Genomic DNA, 22,687 nt, shown 5'->3' with positions numbered 1-22,687 from the left:
TTCTCTTGGTTTTATACACGGCTCTAGACCAGTTGAAATGTAATTGATATATGATATATGAAATACATGAACACTTAATTTCTATTTCAGTTGCAGCCTTTCTTCTTTACATGTCTATACTTTGTTAAAACTTGCCAACATGATTATTGATTTCCAGCAGGCATAGGCCTACTCCCTTGAATGCATTGCCCTTGTAGCAGGTGGGTGCAGTAATGTCACAACTCAGCAGCATACTTATTTAATATTGTCAAGGGAGTTATGTACCAAAAGCCATATTATATTACCCCTTTTAGAATTGTTGCACAGTTGCCAATTTTTTTAATTTTTAAACAAGGCAATGGTAAACATGTCATCCCCCACAAACAATGTAGCGCCCCCCTTGGGCCAATTGAGATATCACTCCCAACTAACACATTTCAGTTCATTACCATAGCTCCAGCTTTAAGCCAATCAGTGTCATTTTGTAATTGCTGGATCTCTATGGCAAGATGCATCATTGGCCAAAATGTCGTCAAAATCGGCATAGTGCTGTCTGAGATATCCCATGTGGCTAATGTACGAATGGACAGAGACCGATCCACAGTCCCCTCCCCGATTTCAGTGGTGGTGGACGATAAACTAAACTAATGCCAAGTCAGACACTGATATTGGCTTGCTGCAATTCAGCGTCAGTGCAGGTATAGGAAAAAGGGAACTTTCACGATGAAACTGGACAACCACAAAGCATCAGCTGGCTGCTAGGAGGTTATGTGCCTTAAAAATAAAAAAGACCAATGTCTATGTGTCAAGACCAATGTCTATGTGTCAAGACCAATATCTATGTGTCAAGACCAATGTCTGTATGTCAAGACCAATGTCTATGTGTCAAGACCAATGTCTATGTGTCAAGACCAATGTCTATGTGTCAAGACCAATGTCTATGTGTCAAGACCAATGTCTGTGTGTCAAGACCAATGTCTATGTGTCAAGACCAATGTCTATGTGTCAAGACCAATGTCTATGTGTCAAGACCAATGTCTGTGTCAAGACCAATATCTATGTGTCAAGACTAATATCTATGTGTCAAGACTAATGTCTATGTGTCAAGACCAATGTCTATGTGTCAAGACCAATGTCTGTATGTCAAGACCAATGTCTATGTGTCAAGACCAATGTCTATGTTTTAAGACCAACGTCTATGTGTCAAGAACAATATCTATGTGTCAAGACTAATATCTATGTGTCAAGACCAATGTTTATGTGTCAAGACCAATGTCTATGTGTCAAGACCAATGTCTATGTGTCAAGACCAATGTCTATGTGTCAAGACCAATGTCTATGTGTCAAGACTAATGTCTATGTGTCAAGACCAATGTCTATGTGTCAAGACCAATATCTATGTGTCAAGACCAATGTCTATGTGTCAAGACTAATGTCTATGTGTCAAGACCAATGTCTGTATGTCAAGACCAATATCTATGTGTCAAGACTAATATCTATGTGTCAAGACCAATGTTTATGTGTCAAGACCAATGTCTATGTGTCAAGACCAATGTCTGTATGTCAAGACCAATGTCTATGTGTCAAGACCAATGTCTATGTTTTAAGACCAATGTCTATGTGTCAAGACCAATATCTATGTGTCAAGACCAATGTCTATGTGTCAAGACCAATATCTATGTGTCAAGACCAATGTCTATGTGTCAAGACCAATGTCTATGTGTCAAGACTAATGTCTATGTGTCAAGACCAATGTCTGTGTCAAGACCAATGTCTATGTGTCAAGACCAATGTCTATGTGTCAAGACCAATGTCTATGTGTCAAGACCAATGTCTATGTGTCAAGACCAATATCTATGTGTCAAGACCAATGTCTATGTGTCAAGACCAATGTCTATGTGTCAAGACCAATGTCTATGTGTCAAGACCAATGTCTATGTGTCAAGACCAATGTCTATGTGTCAAGACCAATGTCTATGTGTCAAGACCAATGTCTATGTGTCAAGACCAATGTCTATGTGTCAAGACTAATGTCTATGTGTCAAGACTAATGTCTATGTGTCAAAGCACAGGGGACATTTCTTCAGTGGAAATGTCCTCGGCATAAGATGTCACATATAGCTGACTGTCACTGTCCCATTTGACCACCAGCTGACTGTCACTGACCGTCACTCTCCCATTTGACCACTAGCTGACCGTCACTGTCCCATTTGACTACTAGCTGACCACGAAGCACCAGTTACTAACCTGGAAATGATAGAGCCAAATATTTATGTTATTAAATGTACAAAACACCCCCTGCTTGTTTCCCATCAATCATTCATCATATAGGCATTTTCAAATGTCAGCACTCTTCACTCACTACGCGTCTATATGTCTCCCACTGTTTCTGGCCCAGTTTTTGCCTCCCACTTCATCATTAGCTTTAACACACAGCCATCCTTCCCACTGGGTTTCCATATCAATCATACTACAGGACAGATGCCTCCACTACACCCGGGCATACAGCACACAGGCATGAAACAGTTAACTGTGCTGTGACTGGTTAGGGAGCGGTGCTCACTTTGTTCCGATTGGTGTAAAGGCTCTGCAATGGAATCCCATTGTAAAGAAGAGGGAAGAGCGGAGAGGAGAGGAAAGTTGGCATGGCAACACAGTTACCATTGAAACAAACAGGCTTCTTATTTTTCTCCTTTCAATTAGATAAGAATTTGGATGAATAGATATGGTAGATGTGTGTGTGTTGAGATTCAGGGTTTGAAAATGATATACAGCACACACAGTTAGGCTGTGGACATATCAAATATACTGACTATACATATTATTTAACTTGAAACAGTTCTGTGAATCAATGGTACTGGCCACAGAATACAATATATTCTAAAATCTAGAATTCTGGAATTTATGGGATTAATCTCACCCATTGGTTGATTTATGGTTCTCTTTTTGTTTTGACAAACCAATAGATTTACACCTTTGTGACAGACCAATACAGGACTGTGATATTTTCTTGAAAGTAGCCTGCAGGCGCGTGCTAGTGTACAGTTATTGCTAATTACAGTTGGGTTTGATGATCACTTTGACGATCAGTGGATTGTGAACACTTCACACCTGGCTGAAATATTCATGAACAGTTTATGGCATTAAGAGTGAAATTATAGGAGATGGAATTGAATACGGATACTTTTTTTTTACTGTAAGTTGTTATCCAATCAGAATCGTTTTTTTTGTTGGTCAAGTACCAAATAGAACACAGGCAACCATAACTCACATTCGGTTTTGAGCATGAGATTTAGAAATAAGAATCAACGTCATCCTATTGCTTGTCTTCTTAATTGCTTTATAGAATATCTGGGGTTGGGATGTCAAATGTGAAGAAATGCTCATACAGTGGTCTTGGCTTGAATGTATAATGATGTTCAATAATAGAATGTGTTCATTTAAAGGTCACAATAGTTCAAGTGAAGCTTTTAAAGTGCGATCTTGTTTTGCCTTGGGAAAAGATGACTCGTCAAATATACCATGACATAATTAGACACTGAACACTGAAATATTAAGAAGACTTTACTGTAGATGAACACTTACACTGTTTATTTGTAATGCAGCATATCTCTTTATATATCTATCTACATGGGTAGATCGCTGCTTGTTTGCTTGTGTGGTAGTATAGGGAGAGAACATTAGACTATTTACAGCACATTGAGATCTATACACAGACACACCACTCACCCTCTCTAGACCGTTGCCATGGTTATATCGAAGCAGAGATTGATAACTTTGATCAATTATTTACTGTGGTGGAGGGAGACAGAGGTAGAGAAATGGCGTGAAGAGGTGCTCTCTGTGTAGAGGCGCCGTCTTTCGGATGGGACGTTAAACGGGTGTCCTGACTCTCTGTGGTCACTATAGATCCCATGGCACTTATCGTAAGAGTAGGGGTGTTAACCCCGGTGTCCTGGCTAAATACCCAATCTGGCCCTCACACCATTATGGCCACCTAATCATCCCCAGCTTCTTGTTGCCTCGTTCATCCCCCCTCCTCTCTCCTGTAACTATCCCCCAGGTTGTTGCTGTAAATGAGAGTGTGTTCTCAGTCAACTTACCTGGTAAAATAAGTCTTAAATAAATAAAAAAAATCTCGCACTTCCCTCTTTAATTGGCGACTGGAACATAATAGGACTTAATCAGGGACCAAAATTATTAATATGTCCACATGGTCCACGTATGCCCGCACACACGTGTGTATCAAAATGTATGCACCATTTAACGCCATGACTCACGTGGTACTCCAGATTGAATTACTGGGATGAGATTTAGAAATTCACAGTGACTTGAGATAAGACATAAGATCCCACTGGTCCTCTTATGTATTCACACTTCTTTTATATTATTCAATGTGAAATGCAATTCAAGAGAATAAAGGAGATCAGCATATGTGGCTTCCTCTCCTACTCTTTCTGTGAGATTGGTTTCTCATCAAAGTCTCATGGGTGGCTAGATTGGATGCTGGAGTGGTCCTGTGTAGCTCAGTTGGTAGAGCATGGCGCTTGTAACGCCAGGGTAGTGGGTTCGATCCCCGGGACCACCCATACGTAGAATGTATGCACACATGACTGTAAGTCGCTTTGGATAAAAGCGTCTGCTAAATGGCATATATTATATATTATTATAGTATCGCAGTAATGCTAACTCTGACGCTAATATTGGGTTGCATCGTTTCAGCACCACGGACAGGGCATGTGTGTTTGTGGAAAAAGGGAGGGTTATACATACCAACCTTACAAAAAAAAGACATGGTTTTCAGACACGTGTGAAGTTTCACATTTCACATTTTTTCTCCAAAGTGACATTTATTTTCACATGTTTATTTTTCACCACTTCCAGCTACATCTGGTCTCCCATCCAGGAACCGGACTCTGCTTAGCTTCAGAGGCCAAACAGCAGTGGAGTGCTAAGTAGCTGTGATGGATTTGTCCAAATTTGCAACTGGAAAAAAGACAGGAAAAGCAAAGACCAGGGTAACATAACCAAAGACAGGGAAAATTGCAGGGAAGAGGGAGGCATTTTATTTAATTGCATTATCATAATTTTTTTAACTGTTTTTTTTGTTGCATTAACTTACAATTCATTGGCTCCCGCATTTAAAAATGATTTTGTTTTGCTATCATCAGTTTGGGGTTTATGTTTTGCATTCAATATCATTCTTTTTGTTTGGAACACTAAGAATGTTGTTCTGGACTACAGAAGGCTTGCTTCATATTAATGGCACAAGCAAAGCTCACTCACTAGAGCAGGGTTAGAAAACCCCAGTCCTGGAGGGCCGCATGCGCTTCATGTTCTTCATTTAACCAACCTGGAAGACGAGGTGTGTTAAATGTAGGCAATCACTGAACTGATCAATTAGCTCAGTTGGTTATGTGTGGTGCCTAGTTGGGACAAAATCCTGCAGCACCTGCAGCACTCCAGGAACAGGGTTGCCTACCCCTGCACTAGAGGATTGCACCATATAACAATGCTGTTACTCAATTAAAAGTGTTTAAAGTGGCAATCCTTAATTGAAACATTAACAATGTGTTTTCCTTGCCACAGTTTAGACCATGTTAGTACTGACCATCCATTATATCAAAATGATCGTTTTAACTATGTTTTTAGGCTATACAGTATTGGTTTACATTTACTTTGTTTACAAACATTGGAGTAAATGTGGAGTATTCTTACATGTGAAACTGCAAATTAGATTGTCTCTTTAGATGTGGAATTGCAAGGTCACATGTTAAAATATTTTCAAATATGAAAATGCTAATTTGATTTTTACATGTTTTTCACACGTGGTTTTCTTACACGTGAAACAGCAAATGTGATTTTCACGTTGGAATGTTTTTCACATGTCAAACAACAAACTACAATAACATGAAACCTGAAATCACATGAAACAAACAAGATAACAAACTACAATAACATGAAACCTGAAATCACATGAAACAAACAAGATAACAAACTACAATAACATGAAACCTGAAATAACATGAAACAAACAAGATAACAAACTACAATAACATGAAACCTGAAATCACATGAAACAAACAAGATAACAAACTACAATAACATGAAACCTGAAATCACATGAAACAAACAAGATAACAAACTACAATAACATGAAACCTGAAATAACATGAAACAAACAAGATAACAAACTACAATAACATGAAACCTGAAAAACATGAAACAAACAAGATAACAAACTACAATAACATGAAACCTGAAATCACATGAAACAAACAAGATAACAAACTACAATAACATGAAACCTGAAATAACATGAAACAAACAAGATAACAAACTACAATAACATGAAACCTGAAAAATCAATAACATGAAACCTGAAATCACATGAAACAAACAAGATAACAAACAATAACATGAAATGAAATAACATGAAACAAACAAGATAACAAACAAGAAACCTGAAATAACAAACTAACAATAACATGAAACCTGAAATCACATGAAACAAACAAGATAACAAACTACAATAACATGAAACCTGAAATCACATGAAACAAACAAGATAACAAACTACAATAACATGAAACCTGAAATAACATGAAACAAACAAGATAACAAAACAATAACATGAAACCTGAAAACATGAAACAAACAAGATAACAAACTACAATAACATGAAACCTGAAATAACATGAAACAAACAAGATAACAAACTACAATAACATGAAACCTGAAATCACATGAAACAAACAAGATAACAAACTACAATAACATGAAACCTGAAATAACATGAAACAAACAAGATAACAAACTACAATAACATGAAAACATGTTTATTCTCCTCACATGTGATAAGGTGGTGTTAACATGTGAACCCCGACATTTAAATCACGCAAAAATATGGTTTCACGTGAAATTTAAGATCAACGCGTGAAGACGGCTATTTTACATGTCAAACTGCAAATTTGACATCTAGTTTTGTTGTTGTTGCAAGGGCAGGCATCTCCAGGAGTTCTCTGGGGCAGAGAAAAGGTTATGACCGCCTGACATGTTATCAGATGTGACAGGATAGCAAAACGCCACTTTCTCTTCCGTTGTGATCAATTGGACTTGGTGGTGTCATGATATCTAGATCACATCCTACAATCTAGTGACAGTAGCATTAGACAACCACGTTTGTAACAGTCAAACAACCACCCTTGAAATCAACAGGCCATTTTTGCATCCAACACATTTGCATCTTGAGTGCGCTATTTCCATCTCAGGAACAGACAAACCAACACACAAATCAGGGCCCATAATGTCCGTTGTTAAGTCACAGTTTTCCACAACCAGATTGCTTGTGACACTCAACTGCAATGCATGGGAGTTCTGTCTCCTCTCTCTCCCCCTCCACAGTAAATCACCATTAAACGTGTCAGGCTGATTTAGATCTGGCCCTACTGAGGACTGGAATGGGGATGGTTTATTCAAAACCTTGTTGACAGGCCTGTGGTGGATAATTTTGTCCACCTCAAGCTTATTTTACATTCATTTGAGCTTTTGAATGTGCTTTGTTTGTGATATCTCCTTCTCTCCTTGCACATTTCAATTTTCTTCCCATCTCTTTTTGGACAGCGTGGTCGATTTAACTCTCTCGGTGGCCATCTTTTTCCACTTTTATACTGACGCTCAATAAGGGTGAATATCGATCACTGTTCTGTTCTTCTCTTTCTGTTTCTGATATTCTTCTTTCTTCTCCCCTCCCTTCTCTCCATCTCTCTCTACCCCTGTTCTCTACCCACCCCCCTCACTTACTCTCCCACATCTCTCACCCCTCCCCTCTTCTTCTCCTCCCCCCCCCTATTTCTCTCCTAATCTTCCTCCTCTTTTTCCTCCCTCCCTTTCTCCATCTCCCCCTCTCTCCTCACATCTATCTCCCCTTTTATTTCCCTCCATCTCCTCCTCCCTCCATTTTCCCCCTCTCCCCCTTTCTCTCTCTCTCACTCTCTCTCTCTCTCAGTGTGACCCGGGTGAGTCCACCAAGTTGCTCTATGATCTGCTCTACACAGAGCCCATCAAGACTGTCCTGATGCCCGGCTGCAGCTCAGTATCCACACTGGTAGCAGAGGCTGCTCGCATGTGGAACCTCATAGTGGTGGGTAGCTATTGTGTGTGTGAGACCCATGCTCTATATGTCTCTCTCTTGCTCTCTCTCTTTGCCTCTCTCCCTCTCTCTCTCTCTGCCTCTCTCCCTCTCTATCTCTCTCTCTCTGCCTCTCTCCCTCTCTCTCTCTCTCTGCCTCTCTCCCTATCTCTCTCTCTCTCTCTGCCTCTCTCCCTATCTCTATCTCTCTCTCTTTCTCTCTCTCGTAATCTCATAATCAACCTTAAACTTAAGTCAACCTTTTTAGCCAACTAATTAATTGAGAACAAATTAAATCTCCCTATCTATCCCTCTCTCTCCTTCATTAAACACTATCTCTTTTAGCTTTTCCAATCTCCTCTTTACTCCCTCCACTTGCCAGCAACTAGTGCCTTGGGCCTGTCTGCTTGATTTCCTCTGTTCTCTTCCTCTCAGCCTCCTTGTTCCCACTCTAGCTGTCGACCCCCCACACACACACACAAAGGGTTCAGGCTCTTTAGTGAGTGTGTGGACACCACCACCAATCTCCACACACTTATTTCTGTCCCTGCTCAGCCCTTAGGAGGAGTAACTCTCTGCATGTCAAACAAGCCTATCAGAGAGCCAAGGATCAAACAGACCAGAATCAAGGGACTTCTTGGTGCTCCAATTGTAGGCTGTATTCGCATCTCCCAAAGCCTAGCGTAGCAACTCAGTCTACATTTAAAGCCAATCCCATTGACCCAATATAAGAAAAAAGTTCATACTGGCACATCCTGTGAAACATTTTAAAACATTTAGCAACGGAAAACATAAATGTGTCTTTCTTATTGGACAAATCCAGTTAATCCCTCCCAGTTTTAGTCCATTTGGGGCATAATGAACACGACCCTGAACCAACTCATTTTGAGGCTAGTGTTTGTTTCAGGTCGTGAACAAAAAGCACATGGTAGTACTTCTCTTCTGCTTCCTGCAAAGTGGTGTTTTATGAGCCTCTCTGTGCGCCGCCGCTTTGCTCCATTTCCTTCTATTTCATTCTCCCGTGTGTGTGTGTGTGTGTGTGTGTGTGTGTGTGTGTGTGTGTGTGTGTGTGTGTGTGTGTGTGTGTGTGTGTGTGTGTGTGTGTGTGTGTGTGTGTGTGTGTGTGTGTGTGTGTGTGTGTGTGTGTGTGTGTGTGTGTGTGTGTGTCACCCCTGATGTTGGAGCTGTTTTCCACAGGCTGATACCATCATCCCCCTGACTGCACCCAATTGTGAGCTGGCAAACTCTATTCTACTCTACATGTCACTAGCTGTATTGTCTGCTGTCCATGTATTGATGGCTCCACTATGTCTAAATACACCTGGAGATTTGTTAACGCTGGGACTCGATATTGTACATAATGTTTGATGTTTATCATCAGGTCTCTACCTTCTTCTTCTCTCATTCCCTGATGTCAGGGTGCCGATGCTCTGAACACCGAAACCAAAGTCATGATAGATGTAGAACATGAGACCCCCTTCGCCTCTTAATTCAACTGAAATCAGTGCAATAAGTTGCATTGGTACGGAATACATTAGGACTGTATATTGCCTGGCTGTGTAGTGTTTTAAATGTTTATCTCCCTCTCTCTTTCTCAGTTGTCCTATGGCTCCAGCTCTCCAGCCTTGTCCAACAGGAACCGCTTCCCCACCTTCTTCCGCACCCACCCCTCGGCCACCCTCCACAACCCCACCAGGGTACGCCTCTTCCAGAAGTGGAAGTGGACCAAGATCGCTACCATCCAGCAGACCACAGAGGTCTTCACTTCAGTCAGTACACTCTCTCCGTCTATCTCTTCTCTCTATGGCTCTTTCTCTCGCTCTCTTTCTCTCGCTCTGTATCTGTATCTCTCTGTCTCCCTTTCTTGCACAGCCCCCTCTTCAGTGACTCTCCCACATCTTAATGAGCAAATGAGTGTGTGGGAGTGGGTGTGTACATACTTGTGACTTATATGTGGTATGATAGTCTTTTAAGTATTCAATCCCATGATTGATTGTGGATTTCTGAAGTAATTTGTTGGAATATTGGCGGTGAGAAATATTGATCAGGCGATACATCTCTCTGAGCAACCGGGTGGATAATGTGACCCTTGGGTTCTATCCTCTAACGGAAGTTAATGATCTCCCTCTTCCTTGATCTTTACTTTTCTCTATCTCTCCTCTTTCCTCTCTCTTTCCCTATGTCTATTCCTCTTTATCTTCTCCCTTTCTTTCTGCCTCTCTTTTTCTCTCTTTTCTCTCTTTTCTCTCTTTTCTCTCTTTTCTCTCTTTTCTCTCTTTTCTCTCTCTCTCTCTCTCTCTCTCTCTCTCTCTCTCTCTCTCTCTCTCTCTCTCTCTCTCTCTCTCTCTCTCTCTCTCTCTCTCTCTCTCTCTCTCTCTCTCTCTCTCTCTCTCTCTCTCTCTCTCTCTCTCTCTCTCTCTCTCTCTCTCTCTCTTTCTGTCTCCCACTGTCCTTTCTTATCTCTTTCCTATTTGACACTCACATTTCTTGTGCCTTTCCTCTCTCCTTTTCTCACCCCTTCCGTCTTTCTTTCAATCTCTACCCCTCCCTTCTCTCTCTCTATCTTCCCCCATCCCTTCTCTCGTTCGTCTTTCCTTCCCTGTTTCAATCTACCCCTTCTCTGTTTCTATCTACCCCTTCTCTTCTTCTCTCATATAGACTCTGGATGATCTGGAGCAGAGGGTGAAGGAGGCTGGGATTGAGATCAGTGTGAGACAGAGCTTCCTCACCGACCCGGCTGTCGCTGTCAAGAACCTCAAGGTGCTTTGATGAAATATTCAATGGGGGGCTGCTGTTGCTCTCCCCTGCTCACAGTTGCGCCTGTTAGCGAAGTGAGGTGATTCAATACAGGAAATGAATGCAGGAGGCTAATTAGCACAGCCAACTGCCAGCCTGTGAAGTGCCGCGATAGCTAGCTAGCAGAGTTGTACCATAGAATTGGAATAGTCAAAGTGTAAAGGCTTGTATCATTATTATTGAGCTATGTGAATGTATTTTCATTATGACGGCTTAAATCATTGTGCTTGCTGTCATTGAATAGCGTCAGGATGCCAGAATAATCGTGGGGCTCTTCTATGAGACGGAAGCCAGGAAGGTGTTTTGCGAGGTGAGTGTTTTAAATCTTTAAATCATCAGGCTATTAAATCATCGAGCTATTTATAGCTATTGACCTCTATTGTATCTTGAACCTCTATCTGAACAAATTACCATTTTTATTGAATGAATTCTCATTTGTACTGTGGTGATGATGTAGCCTTGAGAAGCAAAGAATATTTCTGTGTAATTAAGAATTATTTAACAGACAATTAAGTGTTTCATCTTCTTCTTTTCTGTCTATTTTCCAAATGTTTCTCTCTCTCTCTCTCTCTCTCTCTCTCTCTCTCTCTCTCTCTCTCTCTCTCTCTCTCTCTCTCTCTCTCTCTGCCCTTCTCTTTTTTCCTATTTTATCTCTCTTTCACTTTCTCTCCCCCCTCTCTCTCTCTTCCTCCAACTCTCTCCCTCTGTCCTCCAGGTATTTAAGGAGAAACTGTATGGGAAGAAATATGTCTGGTTTCTGATTGGCTGGTATGCTGATAACTGGTTCAAGATCAAAGACCCGTCCATCAACTGCACCATCGAGAACATGACAGAGGCGGTGGAGGGCCACGTTACCACGGAGATCGTCATGCTCAACCCCGAGACAGTCCGCGGAGCCTCAAACCTGGTGAGAACATCTGGGCCGGGTCTCATACTGATCCAGGATCAGGTCCCCCAAGTCCATGTAATGTTATTGATTATGATCCGCATTCCAACCTGGTGAGCAACATGTGTTCTCCATCTGGTCATGTCGTCCTTTCAATTTCACACGCTGCCAGCTTAGCTGTTGATTAGTTTCATATACCTTCCTCTACCTGCAGAGCGGAGGCTTGATATGCTATAGTACACTCTAGGGGCCCTTTAGGCTTTTCCACACCGCATGTTCTTAGCCCAGGGCAGAGACACATATTTAGAAATGTATATGAAATAAATGTCCCTGACCCAGAGCTATCCCTAGTAAATATTCAACTTAGGTGACAATGGAATTCTGTGATTGGTTAGCCCCAAAAAGCTGGCGTAAAAGCTCTCTTGGCCCCGAGCTAAGTACAATACCTTTTGAGTTCAAAGGCTAGTAATACGTAAACATTACACAGTGCTTGAGGCTCCAGTATTGCCTAAATCTAAGTTGACCCTAATGCAACTAATATAGTGATTTGAATTATATAAATGTCATACTAATGAGTTTGATGGACAATAGTTCAGATTGAAAGCCACACGAATGGTGACCCTCAATTATCAACTCCTCCCCTTCCCTATGTCTGGTCCAATCAGACCTCTCAGGAGTTCCTGGGGGCGTTGATGAACCGGCTGGGGGGTAAGAATCCGGAAGAGACGGGGGGCTTCCAGGAGGCCCCTCTGGCCTACGACGCTGTCTGGGCCCTGGCCCTGGCCCTCAACAAGACTGTGGCCCCTCTGAAGGCCAAAGGTCGCAGGCTGGAAGACTTCAACTATAACAACCATGACATCACAGCAGAGATCTACCGCGCCCTCAACACCAGCTCATTTGAAGGCGTGTCTGTGAGTACAGGAGGATGGGTCCTCCAGTAGAATATACTAGGGCCATGTTCATTAGGGCACAAAATGTTTGAAAACCTTTTGCAATGGAAAACGCAAATGAGTGTTTCTTATTATACAAGTCCAGGTAGTCCAACCCTGGTTGGAGGGTTAACACACCTGATTCAACTACTATACTTATCATCAAGGCCTTGGTTAGTTGAACATGGTGTGTTGGGTTGGAGCAAAAGCCTGCATACCCTATTTGTCCCCAAGACAGGTTTGAAGAACACTGCACAGTAAATTACACATGTGTAATCTATACATTGCCTCATTCAATAAGTCAACATGGACGACAGTAGATTTCTGACTTGATGTAGCACTTTTCTGTTTGTTTTTTTCTCCTTCAGGGTCATGTGGTGTTTGATGCCCAGGGTTCCAGGATGGCGATGACCCTTATTGAGCAACTGCAAGGTAAAGTCATCTATCATCATTCCAAGCACATTTCAGCCTTTCCTTGTTCTGGACATTCTACAGTAGTAAAAAACAAAAACAACGACAACAAACAACATAGGCATTTTTTATTGCCGTGCGACTGATTGTCAGTCAGTCCAGTCACTCGTCAAGATCAAGGCTGTCTGCTGACGCTTTTCCTTTCTTCCCGCCTCGTTCTCACTCGTGTTTATTTGAGAGCCAAGCATTTTTAGGGGCGATTGCTGTGCAGTTTGTTTCATTGTCCTACAATTGCATGTGCAAAATGCGCTGGTTTAAAAATGTGTTGAGTCAAGTCTTCCGTCTCATTGGATCAAAGCTAAAGTGGCGGATTATTTTGTACCTTTGTTCTTTTTGGACCCCTAATGGATAAAAAAAAGATCATCCAAATGTTGTAGCCCTGCACTGGGTAGCATTTTGTGTGCCGCAGTGCTAGTGACGGGGTCGGCTAATTTGGTTAATACATCGAAAGCCTTGACTTGAATTTGTGAATTATTCTATTCCAATCAGTATTCATGGTTCAGGATGCCACGTACTCGTTCTCTCCCTCTGTCTTTCTTTCCCTGTTGTAGGTCTGTATCGGTCCCTCTCTCTGTATCGCCTCTCTCTCTCTCTCTCTCTTCGTTCCAATTTCCCTCTTTTCTCTTTCTCTCTATTTGTGGATTTGAAATGTTCTGCACCGCACTTCCGTAGCCTTCTTTTCATAACGATGTTCTGCCCCGCACTTCCGTAGCCTTCTTTTCATAACGATGTTCTGCCCCGCACTTCCGTAGCCTTCTTTTCATAACGATGTTCTGCCCCGCACTTCCGTAGCCTTCTTTTCATAACGATGTTCTGCCCCGCACTTCCGTAGCCTTCTTTTCATAACGATGTTCTGCCCCGCACTTCCGTAGCCTTCTTTTCATAACGATGTTTTGCCCTGTCGTTCATTTTCCAAGTGTTCTATTGTTTGTTGTCGTTTGAACCCATCATAACCCAAGGATATTATGTAGACAGGAAACGAAGATGATTTTAGAAGATATTAATTGGACCCTCTCTCCCTCTCGCTGTGTAGGAGGCAGTTACAAGAAGATTGGATACTACGACAGCTCTCAGAAGAATCTCTCCTGGTTCGGCAACGATGTGTGGATAGGTGCGGCGGAGTTGATTACATTGGTCTTTGTCAGGCTTCCTGTGTATGTCTCTCTCTGTGTGTAGGTGGGTGGGTGTGTGTGTGACTGTCTCACGGTGAGTCATCTATGTAACTATCTATCTCGTTCCCCTCACATTAGACCTACTGTTACGCCTTCTCTTTCTCTAAGCCCGCACTGCCTCCATCCTTCATTTCCATGTTAGACATATCACCACTTCTGGCTTTAAAAGCAATCATTTGGGCCCTCATCCTCCTTCACCCAGAATTAGTTTACACCCACAGCTCAGTGGCCAGACAATGGCAGTCAGGAAAGCCTGACCCCACCCACACTTCTTCACTTTGGGAAAGTTAAGCATCCAACACAGCCTGCAGAGAAATTCTATTACTGTTGATTTGCTTCAGCCACACCAAGACAAATGTTGTAGTTCAGTTGTTTACTGGCCCAGCCCTCCCTTGAGAGGTGACACACTTGTGCCTGGGCTTAGAATTACTGCACCGCTAGTCAATCGTGCATTCTGGGAGGCCAGAGAGAGGGCACCGTTGTAGACTTTTAATGAAACGATTTGTTGCCAAGGCTTAGCTTAGCCTCCGAGGGGAGCGGGGCCAATGGGTCCAATCAGAGATGACTCTCTGTAGGGCTGAGTTTGGTGGTCTTACTGTTCTGTAGTGTGACAGGAGTGAGCTTGGTGTGATGTAGGTTTACAGAGGTGAGGATGGTTTGTTCCAGAGGTGATGGAGTGGAGTCTAGTTTTCTGGAGAGTGATAGAGGTTTGTTTGTTCCAGATGTGATGGAGTGGAATCTAGTTTTCTGGAGAGTGATAGAGGTTTGTTTGTTCCAGAGGTGATGGAGTGGAATCTAGTTTTCTGGAGAGTGATAGAGGTTTGTTTGTTCCAGAGGTGATGGAGTGGAGTCTAGTTTTCTGGAGAGTGATAGAGGTTTGTTTGTTATAGAGGTGATGGAGTGGAGTCTAGTTTTCTGGAGAGTGATAGAGGTTTGTTTGTTATACAGGTGATGGAGTGGAGTCTAGTGTTCTGGAGAGTGATAGAGGTTTGTTTGTTCCAGAGGTGATGGAGTGGAGTCTAGTTTTCTGGAGAGTGATAGAGGTTAGTTTGTTATAGAGGTGATGGAGTGGAGTCTAGTTTTCTGGAGAGTGATAATGGTTAGTTTGTTATAGAGGTGATGGAGTGGAGTCTAGTTTTCTGGAGAGTGATAAAGGTTATTTTGCTAGAGGTGACAGTGATAGAGGTTTAGAGGTGACAGTGATAGAGGTTTAGAGGTGACAGTGATAGAGGTTTAGAGGTGACAGTGATAGAGGTTTAGAGGTGACAGTGATAGAGGTTTAGAGGTGACAGTGATAGGGGTTTAGAGGTGACAGTGATAGAGGTTTAGAGGTGACAGTGATAGAGGTTTAGAGGTGACAGTGATAGAGGTTTAGAGGTGACAGTGATAGAGGTTTAGAGGTGACAGTGATAGAGGTTTAGAGGTGACAGTGATAGAGGTTTAGAGGTGACAGTGATAGAGGTTTAGAGGTGACAGTGATAGAGGTTTAGAGGTGACAGTGATAGAGGTTTAGAGGTGACAGTGATAGAGGTTTAGAGGTGACAGTGATAGAGGTTTAGAGGTGACAGTGATAGGGGTTTAGAGGTGACAGTGATAGAGGTTTAGAGGTGACAGTGATAGAGGTTTAGAGGTGACAGTGATAGAGGTTTAGAGGTGACAGTGATAGAGGTTTAGAGGTGACAGTGATAGAGGTTTAGAGGTGACAGTGATAGAGGTTTAGAGGTGACAGTGATAGAGGTTTAGAGGTGACAGTGATAGAGGTTTAGAGGAGACAGTGATAGAGGTTTAGAGGTGACAGTGATAGGGGTTTAGAGGTGACAGTGATAGAGGTTTAGAGGTGACAGTGATAGAGGTTTAGAGGTGACAGTGATAGAGGTTTAGAGGTGACAGTGATAGAGGTTTAGAGGTGACAGTGATAGAGGTTTAGAGGTGACAGTGATAGAGGTTTAGAGGTGACAGTGATAGAGGTTTAGAGGTGACAGTGATAGAGGTGACAGTGTTAAGTTTCGTTGCCCTGCACACTCTTAGAAAAAGGGTGCCAAAGGGTTCTTCAGCTGTCTTTATCGTAGAACCCATTTAGGTTCCATGTAAAACCCTTTTTGGTTTCAACCATTTTGGGTTCCATGTAGAACCCTCTGTGAACAGCCAAAGAACCCTTTTAGATCTTAAATAGCAGCTTTTTTGTATAGTAACAGAGGTGTGTCTAGTTTACTGGAGATTCACAGCCCAATGGGCAAAACTGGTTGCCATGTCATTTTCCACGTCATTTCAACAACAACATCAAAAATGACGTTGAATCAAAAAGTCATCAACGTTTTTTCACCCAACTTTTAACCTAAATCCAATGGTGCTTAAATCCATGTTGAATTCACGTTAGTTGACGACTCAATCAAATGTAAATGAAAACTACACATTGAACTGACATCTGTAACCAGTGGGAGAGGTACGAGGTTAGTTTGTTCTAGAGGTGACAGAGTATAGTTTTTTGCTAAAGACATGACGGATTTGAGTTTAGTTTGTTCTAGAGTTAACAGAGGTGAGTTTAGTTTGTTCTACAGGTAATGAGGGTGAGTTTAGTTTGTTCTAGAGGTGACGAATGTGAGTTTAGCTTGTTCTCGAGGTAATGAATGTGAGTTTAGTTTGTTCTAGAGTTAACCTAGGTCATTTTAGTTTGTTCTATAGGTAACGAAGGTGAGTTTAGTTTGTTCTAGAGGTAATGAATGTGAGTTTAGTTTGTTCTAGAGTTAACCTAGGTCAGTTTAGTTTGTTCTATAGGTAACGAAGGTGAGTTTACTTTGTTCTAGAGTTAACAGAGGTGAGTTTCATTTGTTCTAGAGTTAACAGAGGTGAGTTTAGTTTGTTCTAGAGTTAACAGAGGTGAGTTTAGTTTGTTCTAGAGTTAACAGAGGTGAGTTTAGTTTGTTCTAGAGTTAACAAAGGTGAGTTTAGTTTGTTCTAGAGTTAACAGAGGTGAGTTTAGTTTGTTCTAGAGTTAACAGAGGTGAGTTTAGTTTGTTCTAGAGTTAACAGAGGTGAGTTTAGTTTGTTCTAGAGTTAACAGAGGTGAGTTTAGTTTGTTCTAGAGTTAACAGAGGTGAGTTTAGTTTGTTCTAGAGTTAACAGAGGTGAGTTTAGTTTGTTCTAGAGTTAACAGAGGTGAGTTTAGTTTGTTCTAGAGTTAACAAAGGTGAGTTTAGTTTGTTCTAGAGTTAACAGAGGTGAGTTTAGTTTGTTCTAGAGTTAACAGAGGTGAGTTTAGTTTGTTCTAGAGTTAACAGAGGTGAGTTTAGTTTGTTCTAGAGTTAACAGAGGTGAGTTTAGTTTGTTCTAGAGTTAACAAAGGTGAGTTTAGTTTGTTCTAGAGTTAACAGAGGTGAGTTTAGTTTGTTCTAGAGTTAACAGAGGTGAGTTTAGTTTGTTCTAGAGTTAACAGAGGTGAGTTTAGTTTGTTCTAGAGTTAACAGAGGTGAGTTTAGTTTGTTCTAGAGTTAACAGAGGTGAGTTTAGTTTGTTCTAGAGTTAACAGAGGTGAGTTTAGTTTGTTCTAGAGTTAACAAAGGTGAGTTTAGTTTGTTCTAGAGTTAACAGAGGTGAGTTAACAGAGGTGAGTTTAGTTTGTTCTAGAGTTAACAGAGGCGAGTATAGTTTGTTCTAGAGGTAATGAAGGTGAGTTTAGTTTGTTCTGCAGGTAACGAAAGTGAGTTTAGTTTGTTGTGATGTTAGAGCGTTGGACTAGTAACCGAAAGGTTTGAAGATAAAATCCCCGAGCTGACAAGGAAATCCCCGAGCTGACAAGTTAAAAATCTGTTTTTCTGCTCCTGAACAAGGTAGTTAACCCACTGTTCCTAGGCCGTCATTGAAAATAAGAATCTGTTCTTAACTGACTTGCCTAGTAAAATAAAGGTAAAATATATTTTAAAAAATTAACAGTGGCAGAGGCAAGTTGGGTCTGCTGTGGAGGTGATTATTGTCTTAACCCTCCTGTTCTTCATTCTTGTTTACCCCTTGTCGAATTCCTCCCTCACTTTCTCGCTCTCTTCACTGCCGCCCCTAACAACCACTTTAGCCCAACTGTCTTCCTAATCGCCGTGGCAACCATTACAGAGCTTGGTCTCCATGGCAACACCCTGTCCTGATTCCTTGATCAAGGACGGAGGAAGGTTTAAACAGTGCAAACACTTCAGCTGACAGGACAATGCTCGTTCGCTCTTCAATGCACAGAAAAACACGTATCTTCAAACAGTCGTCACTCTGTTCTCAGATAGCATGTCTCAGACGTCACTTCAGGCAAGTCAGTGGTGTGATATCGCTGAAACCGCCAAAACAAATGTGTGCACCCCGGTATTGTGACACCCCTGGGGCTCGACACTGTGTCACCCTCTTCCTGACATGGACACGTCCCCACACACTGACACAAGTCTATGTCACTGTCATCACCCTTACGTAAGGACACAGTGACACCCACACTCTGAGCAGCTGTCAGGATCTGCAGTCAGGGCTGGATTAGACAGACAGGAGAGAAATCGGAGACAGATCAAATCAGTCAGCTGCACTTTCAACCATCTCCAACCTTGAAAGAACCAATGGCTATTTTTTTGGTTACTTTTTAGTTATGCGCATGTTTTGAGATAATTAGGGTGAACATGTCCTGATTTCCACATCTATCCTCCTTTATTCTCAATTTCTGTACCTTGTTGGTCATTGAATTAAATCAGTGAGCGCAACACAATAATGTATACTGGTTACTGTGTAAATTGATTGTGCCAATTTCATTTGATCCTTTGGGTTAGTATCTGTAGAGGTTACTGAGCCTAGTGCACTCCTTGATTTTCAAATTCGGATTTTGATCTTAATTCAAAACATAATTGTCCCTTTGCCCAGTTCTGTTCTGAGTGACATCAAGTACAGCACTGTAGACAGGCATAATCTGCCCTTAGAACTCTCTGTCTCTTTAAGGCATGGATGGACTAACCTCTGTCCTGCCTCTCTCTCTCTCTCTCTCTCTCTCTCTTGCTCTCTCTCTGCCTTTATTTCTCTCTGTCTCTCTCCCTCTCTCTCTCTTTCTCTCTCGCTCTCTCTCTCTCTCTTTATTTCTCTCTGTCTCTCTCCCTCTCTCTCTTTCTCTCGCTCTCTCTCTGTTCAGGTGCCGGGCCCCCGGCTGACTCGACAATAGTCATTGAGGAGTTTAGGTACCTCTCTCAGAAGCTGTTTGCTGCTGTGTCTGTCTTCGCTGGTCTGGGCATCCTGCTGGGCATCGTCTGTCTGACCTTCAACATCTACAACAGCAACGTGCGGTGAGATTAGAACTTCATCTTGCACATTTAAGCAACACTGTCATTGTAGATAAGAATTTGTTCTTAACTGACTTGCCTAGTCAAATAAAAGTTCAATTCAAAAATATATTTAAAAAACAAACAAACACTGGCTACAGCAAGCAATTCATCAACAACTTCAATGGCAATCCTGCTGGGTCGAGTATGATTGTCCTCCTGGTGGGTCCTGCTTGTAGGTCTCCAGATGGCTGTGGGCAAGTCACATTCACGTTTATGTGGACATATGTCATCACACTTGGCGTAACTGTCTCCAATCCATGCAAAATGCCTCATCACTTTACATTCAGTGACACACGATGTCATGTCTATGACATTATCTTGATGCTGTAAAGTGTTGCGGACAGTGCACGTGAAACAGTGCACGTGAAACAGTGCATGTGAAACAGTGCACGTGTGGGTTTTTGTCTATATTCTCTGGTCTTTCTTCATACCCTCTTTGTGTGTGTTGTGCCAGGTACATCCAGAACTCCCAGCCCTACCTGAACAACATGACGGCAGTGGGTTGTATGATGGCCCTGGCTGCTGTGTTTCCCCTGGGGATCGACGGACACCACATCCACAGGTCCCAGTTCCCTGTGGTCTGTCAGGTAACACAGCTAAAGCCGTGGGAATGGGTTGTTCTTCTTGGAGGATAAATTCTTTCTCTCTCTGCCTCTCTCTATTTCTCATATTCCTTAGCTCTCTCCTTCTCTCTCTCTCTCTCCTCTCATTATCAATACAATTTTGCTTTATTGGCATAATAATAAAAATAGCATTTGTATTGCCAAAAAAGTACAAATATTGAATCATCAAAATCTCTCTCTTTCCCCCTCTGTCTAGTTCCGTCTGTGGCTGCTCGGCCTGGGCTTCAGTCTGGCCTATGGCAGCATGTTCACCAAGATTTGGTGGGTACACAATCTCTTCACAAAGAAGGAGGAGAAGAAGGAGAAGAGGAAGGTAAGCATTTTAAGAGGGCCAGAGGAGGGAACAGGGAAGCTCCAGAGTCTACAGTACTGAATGTGTGGTGCTGGCAGATAAACAATCCCCTTCAACTTTAGAGTAAGGTTACATAAGCCTCTGGGAGATGTGCTTTGCTCTGCATGTTAAAGTATATCTGTATATTCTCTACTCTGGGATATACTGCAGTAGAATACAGTAGAGTACAGTAGAGTAGAGTACAGTAGAGTAGAGCAGAGTAGAATAGAGTACATTAGAGTAGAATAGAGTACAGTAGAGTACCTTAGAGTAGAGTACAATAGAATAAGGTAAAGTACAGTAGAGCAGAGTAGAATAGAGTACAGTATAGTACAGTAGAGTACAGTAGAGTAGAGTAGAATAGAGTAGAGTAGAATAGAATACAGTAGAGTACAGTAGAGTAGAATATAATACAGTAGAGTGCAGTAGAGTACAGTAGAGTAGAATATAATACAGTAGAGTACAGTAGAGTACAGTACAGTACAGTACAGTACAGTACAGTACAGTACAGTACAGTAGAGTAGAGTAGAGTAGAGTAGAGTAGAGTAGAGTAGAGTAGAGTAGAGTAGAATAGAATAAAATAGAATACAGTAAAGTACAGTAGAGACAGAGACAGGAGTCACACAGACACACACTCACTCACTCACTCACTCACTCACACTCACTCACTCACTCACTCACTCACTCACTCACACTCACTCACCCACTCACTCACTCACCCACTCACCCACTCACTCACACGCATACAGAAAGATACCTACACACACACTCATACCCGTGATGTGCACACTATCAACTTGATCACGTATGCACGTGTGTGTCCTCTCTAAGATAGTGTGTCCTGAAGCTGGGAAAACACTGCGTGTGTGTGATGTGTTGTCCTAATCAGAAGAATGAGAGATAAAGCCATTTATGGAGCATTTATGAATATGTATGAATATTCAAGTTCTAAGTGGAAATCCAACCTTCGAGGGCTTTATTAGTTGAGCCAATGCAAGACGAATCAGGTTGACTTTCAACTCTCTTTAATGGCTATGCAAGGGCGGTTTGCCAAAGAGCTCTGTGAAAGTACTTTAAAAAAAAATCCAAGTCAGAATATGGCAAGACTAGTGAAGGCGGTCCAATCATTTCATGCACCTGAAGAGAAGAGGTGACAAGGTCTATGTGATACGGTTTGGTTATGTCTGGGGTGAACGCTTGCAGGGCTAGAAGCAAGCCAGAATGAAGTGATGGAAAATGAAGATGCATGTTGTTTATGTTGCATACATCACCGTTGGACCCCATTTCTTCTCGATATGTTGCTCATTCAAAAACCACTGTTGTGCATTGTGCATCCACTGCCTAGTAACTCCTCAATTTACACTTAGAAAATGTCAACGTTATCGTCTAAATGCCAGTTAATTTATGTGCTTCGTTTATTTAACCAGGGGAGCCCATTGACATATGCATCTCTTTTTAAAGGGAGCTCTGATAACTGATGTATTCTGTGCCTGATACACGTATACAATACTGTACTCTGTTGGCACTTTATCTACCGGATGCTTGTGGACTCACTGCATTACCCTTGGTCCTTGGATTGTGATTGGTTCTCCTGTTTCCCTGCAGCACCTGGAGCCATGGAAACTCTATGCAACAGTTGGAGTGTTACTAGCCATAGACGTCCTGTCACTCATGATTTGGCAGATTGTGGATCCATTACACATCACAGTAGAGGTACAATGACACTGTCACATCGGTCACACTCCTGGACCTTTTTCCTAATGTTGTTGTGTTACAGACTGGATTCAAAATAGATTTTTTTTTGTCAATACCCCAAAATGACAAAAAATGAAAACATGTTTTTAGATTTTTCTGAAAATGTTTTGAACATTTTATACAGAAATATCACATTTACATAAGTATTCACACTCCTGAGTCAGTACTTGGTAGAAGCACCTTTGGCAGCATTTACAGCTGTGAGTCTTTGTGAGTACGTCTCTAAGAGCTTTCCACACTTGGATTGTGCAACATTGTTCTTTCAAAATTCTTCAACTCTG

At 41.9% G+C, this 22,687-nt stretch overlaps 1 protein-coding gene across 4 annotated transcripts in view; it reads left to right on the top strand.

The window, feature by feature from the left end:
- The window catches only part of LOC124005457 (gamma-aminobutyric acid type B receptor subunit 1-like), a 51,102-nt gene that overhangs the window by 19,831 nt on the left and 8,584 nt on the right, over window positions 1-22,687 (top strand). For all 4 annotated transcript variants that reach the window (XM_046314743.1, XM_046314742.1, XM_046314741.1 and 1 more), the window contains 12 exons: window positions 7,988-8,122; window positions 9,709-9,879; window positions 10,769-10,870; window positions 11,151-11,216; window positions 11,622-11,813; window positions 12,458-12,703; window positions 13,090-13,153; window positions 14,226-14,303; window positions 19,508-19,658; window positions 20,152-20,284; window positions 20,517-20,633; window positions 22,257-22,364. In XM_046314743.1, the coding sequence (XP_046170699.1) occupies window positions 7,988-8,122; window positions 9,709-9,879; window positions 10,769-10,870; window positions 11,151-11,216; window positions 11,622-11,813; window positions 12,458-12,703; window positions 13,090-13,153; window positions 14,226-14,303; window positions 19,508-19,658; window positions 20,152-20,284; window positions 20,517-20,633; window positions 22,257-22,364 (1,563 nt within the window). The remainder of the gene's footprint in view (window positions 1-7,987; window positions 8,123-9,708; window positions 9,880-10,768; window positions 10,871-11,150; window positions 11,217-11,621; window positions 11,814-12,457; window positions 12,704-13,089; window positions 13,154-14,225; window positions 14,304-19,507; window positions 19,659-20,151; window positions 20,285-20,516; window positions 20,634-22,256; window positions 22,365-22,687) is intronic.

The sequence above is a fragment of the Oncorhynchus gorbuscha genome, linkage group LG19, assembly GCF_021184085.1.
Source record: "Oncorhynchus gorbuscha isolate QuinsamMale2020 ecotype Even-year linkage group LG19, OgorEven_v1.0, whole genome shotgun sequence".
NCBI classification, from domain to species: domain Eukaryota; kingdom Metazoa; phylum Chordata; class Actinopteri; order Salmoniformes; family Salmonidae; genus Oncorhynchus; species Oncorhynchus gorbuscha.
Note: the sequence above shows the minus strand (reverse complement) of the source record. Positions and strands in the feature narration are given on the sequence as shown.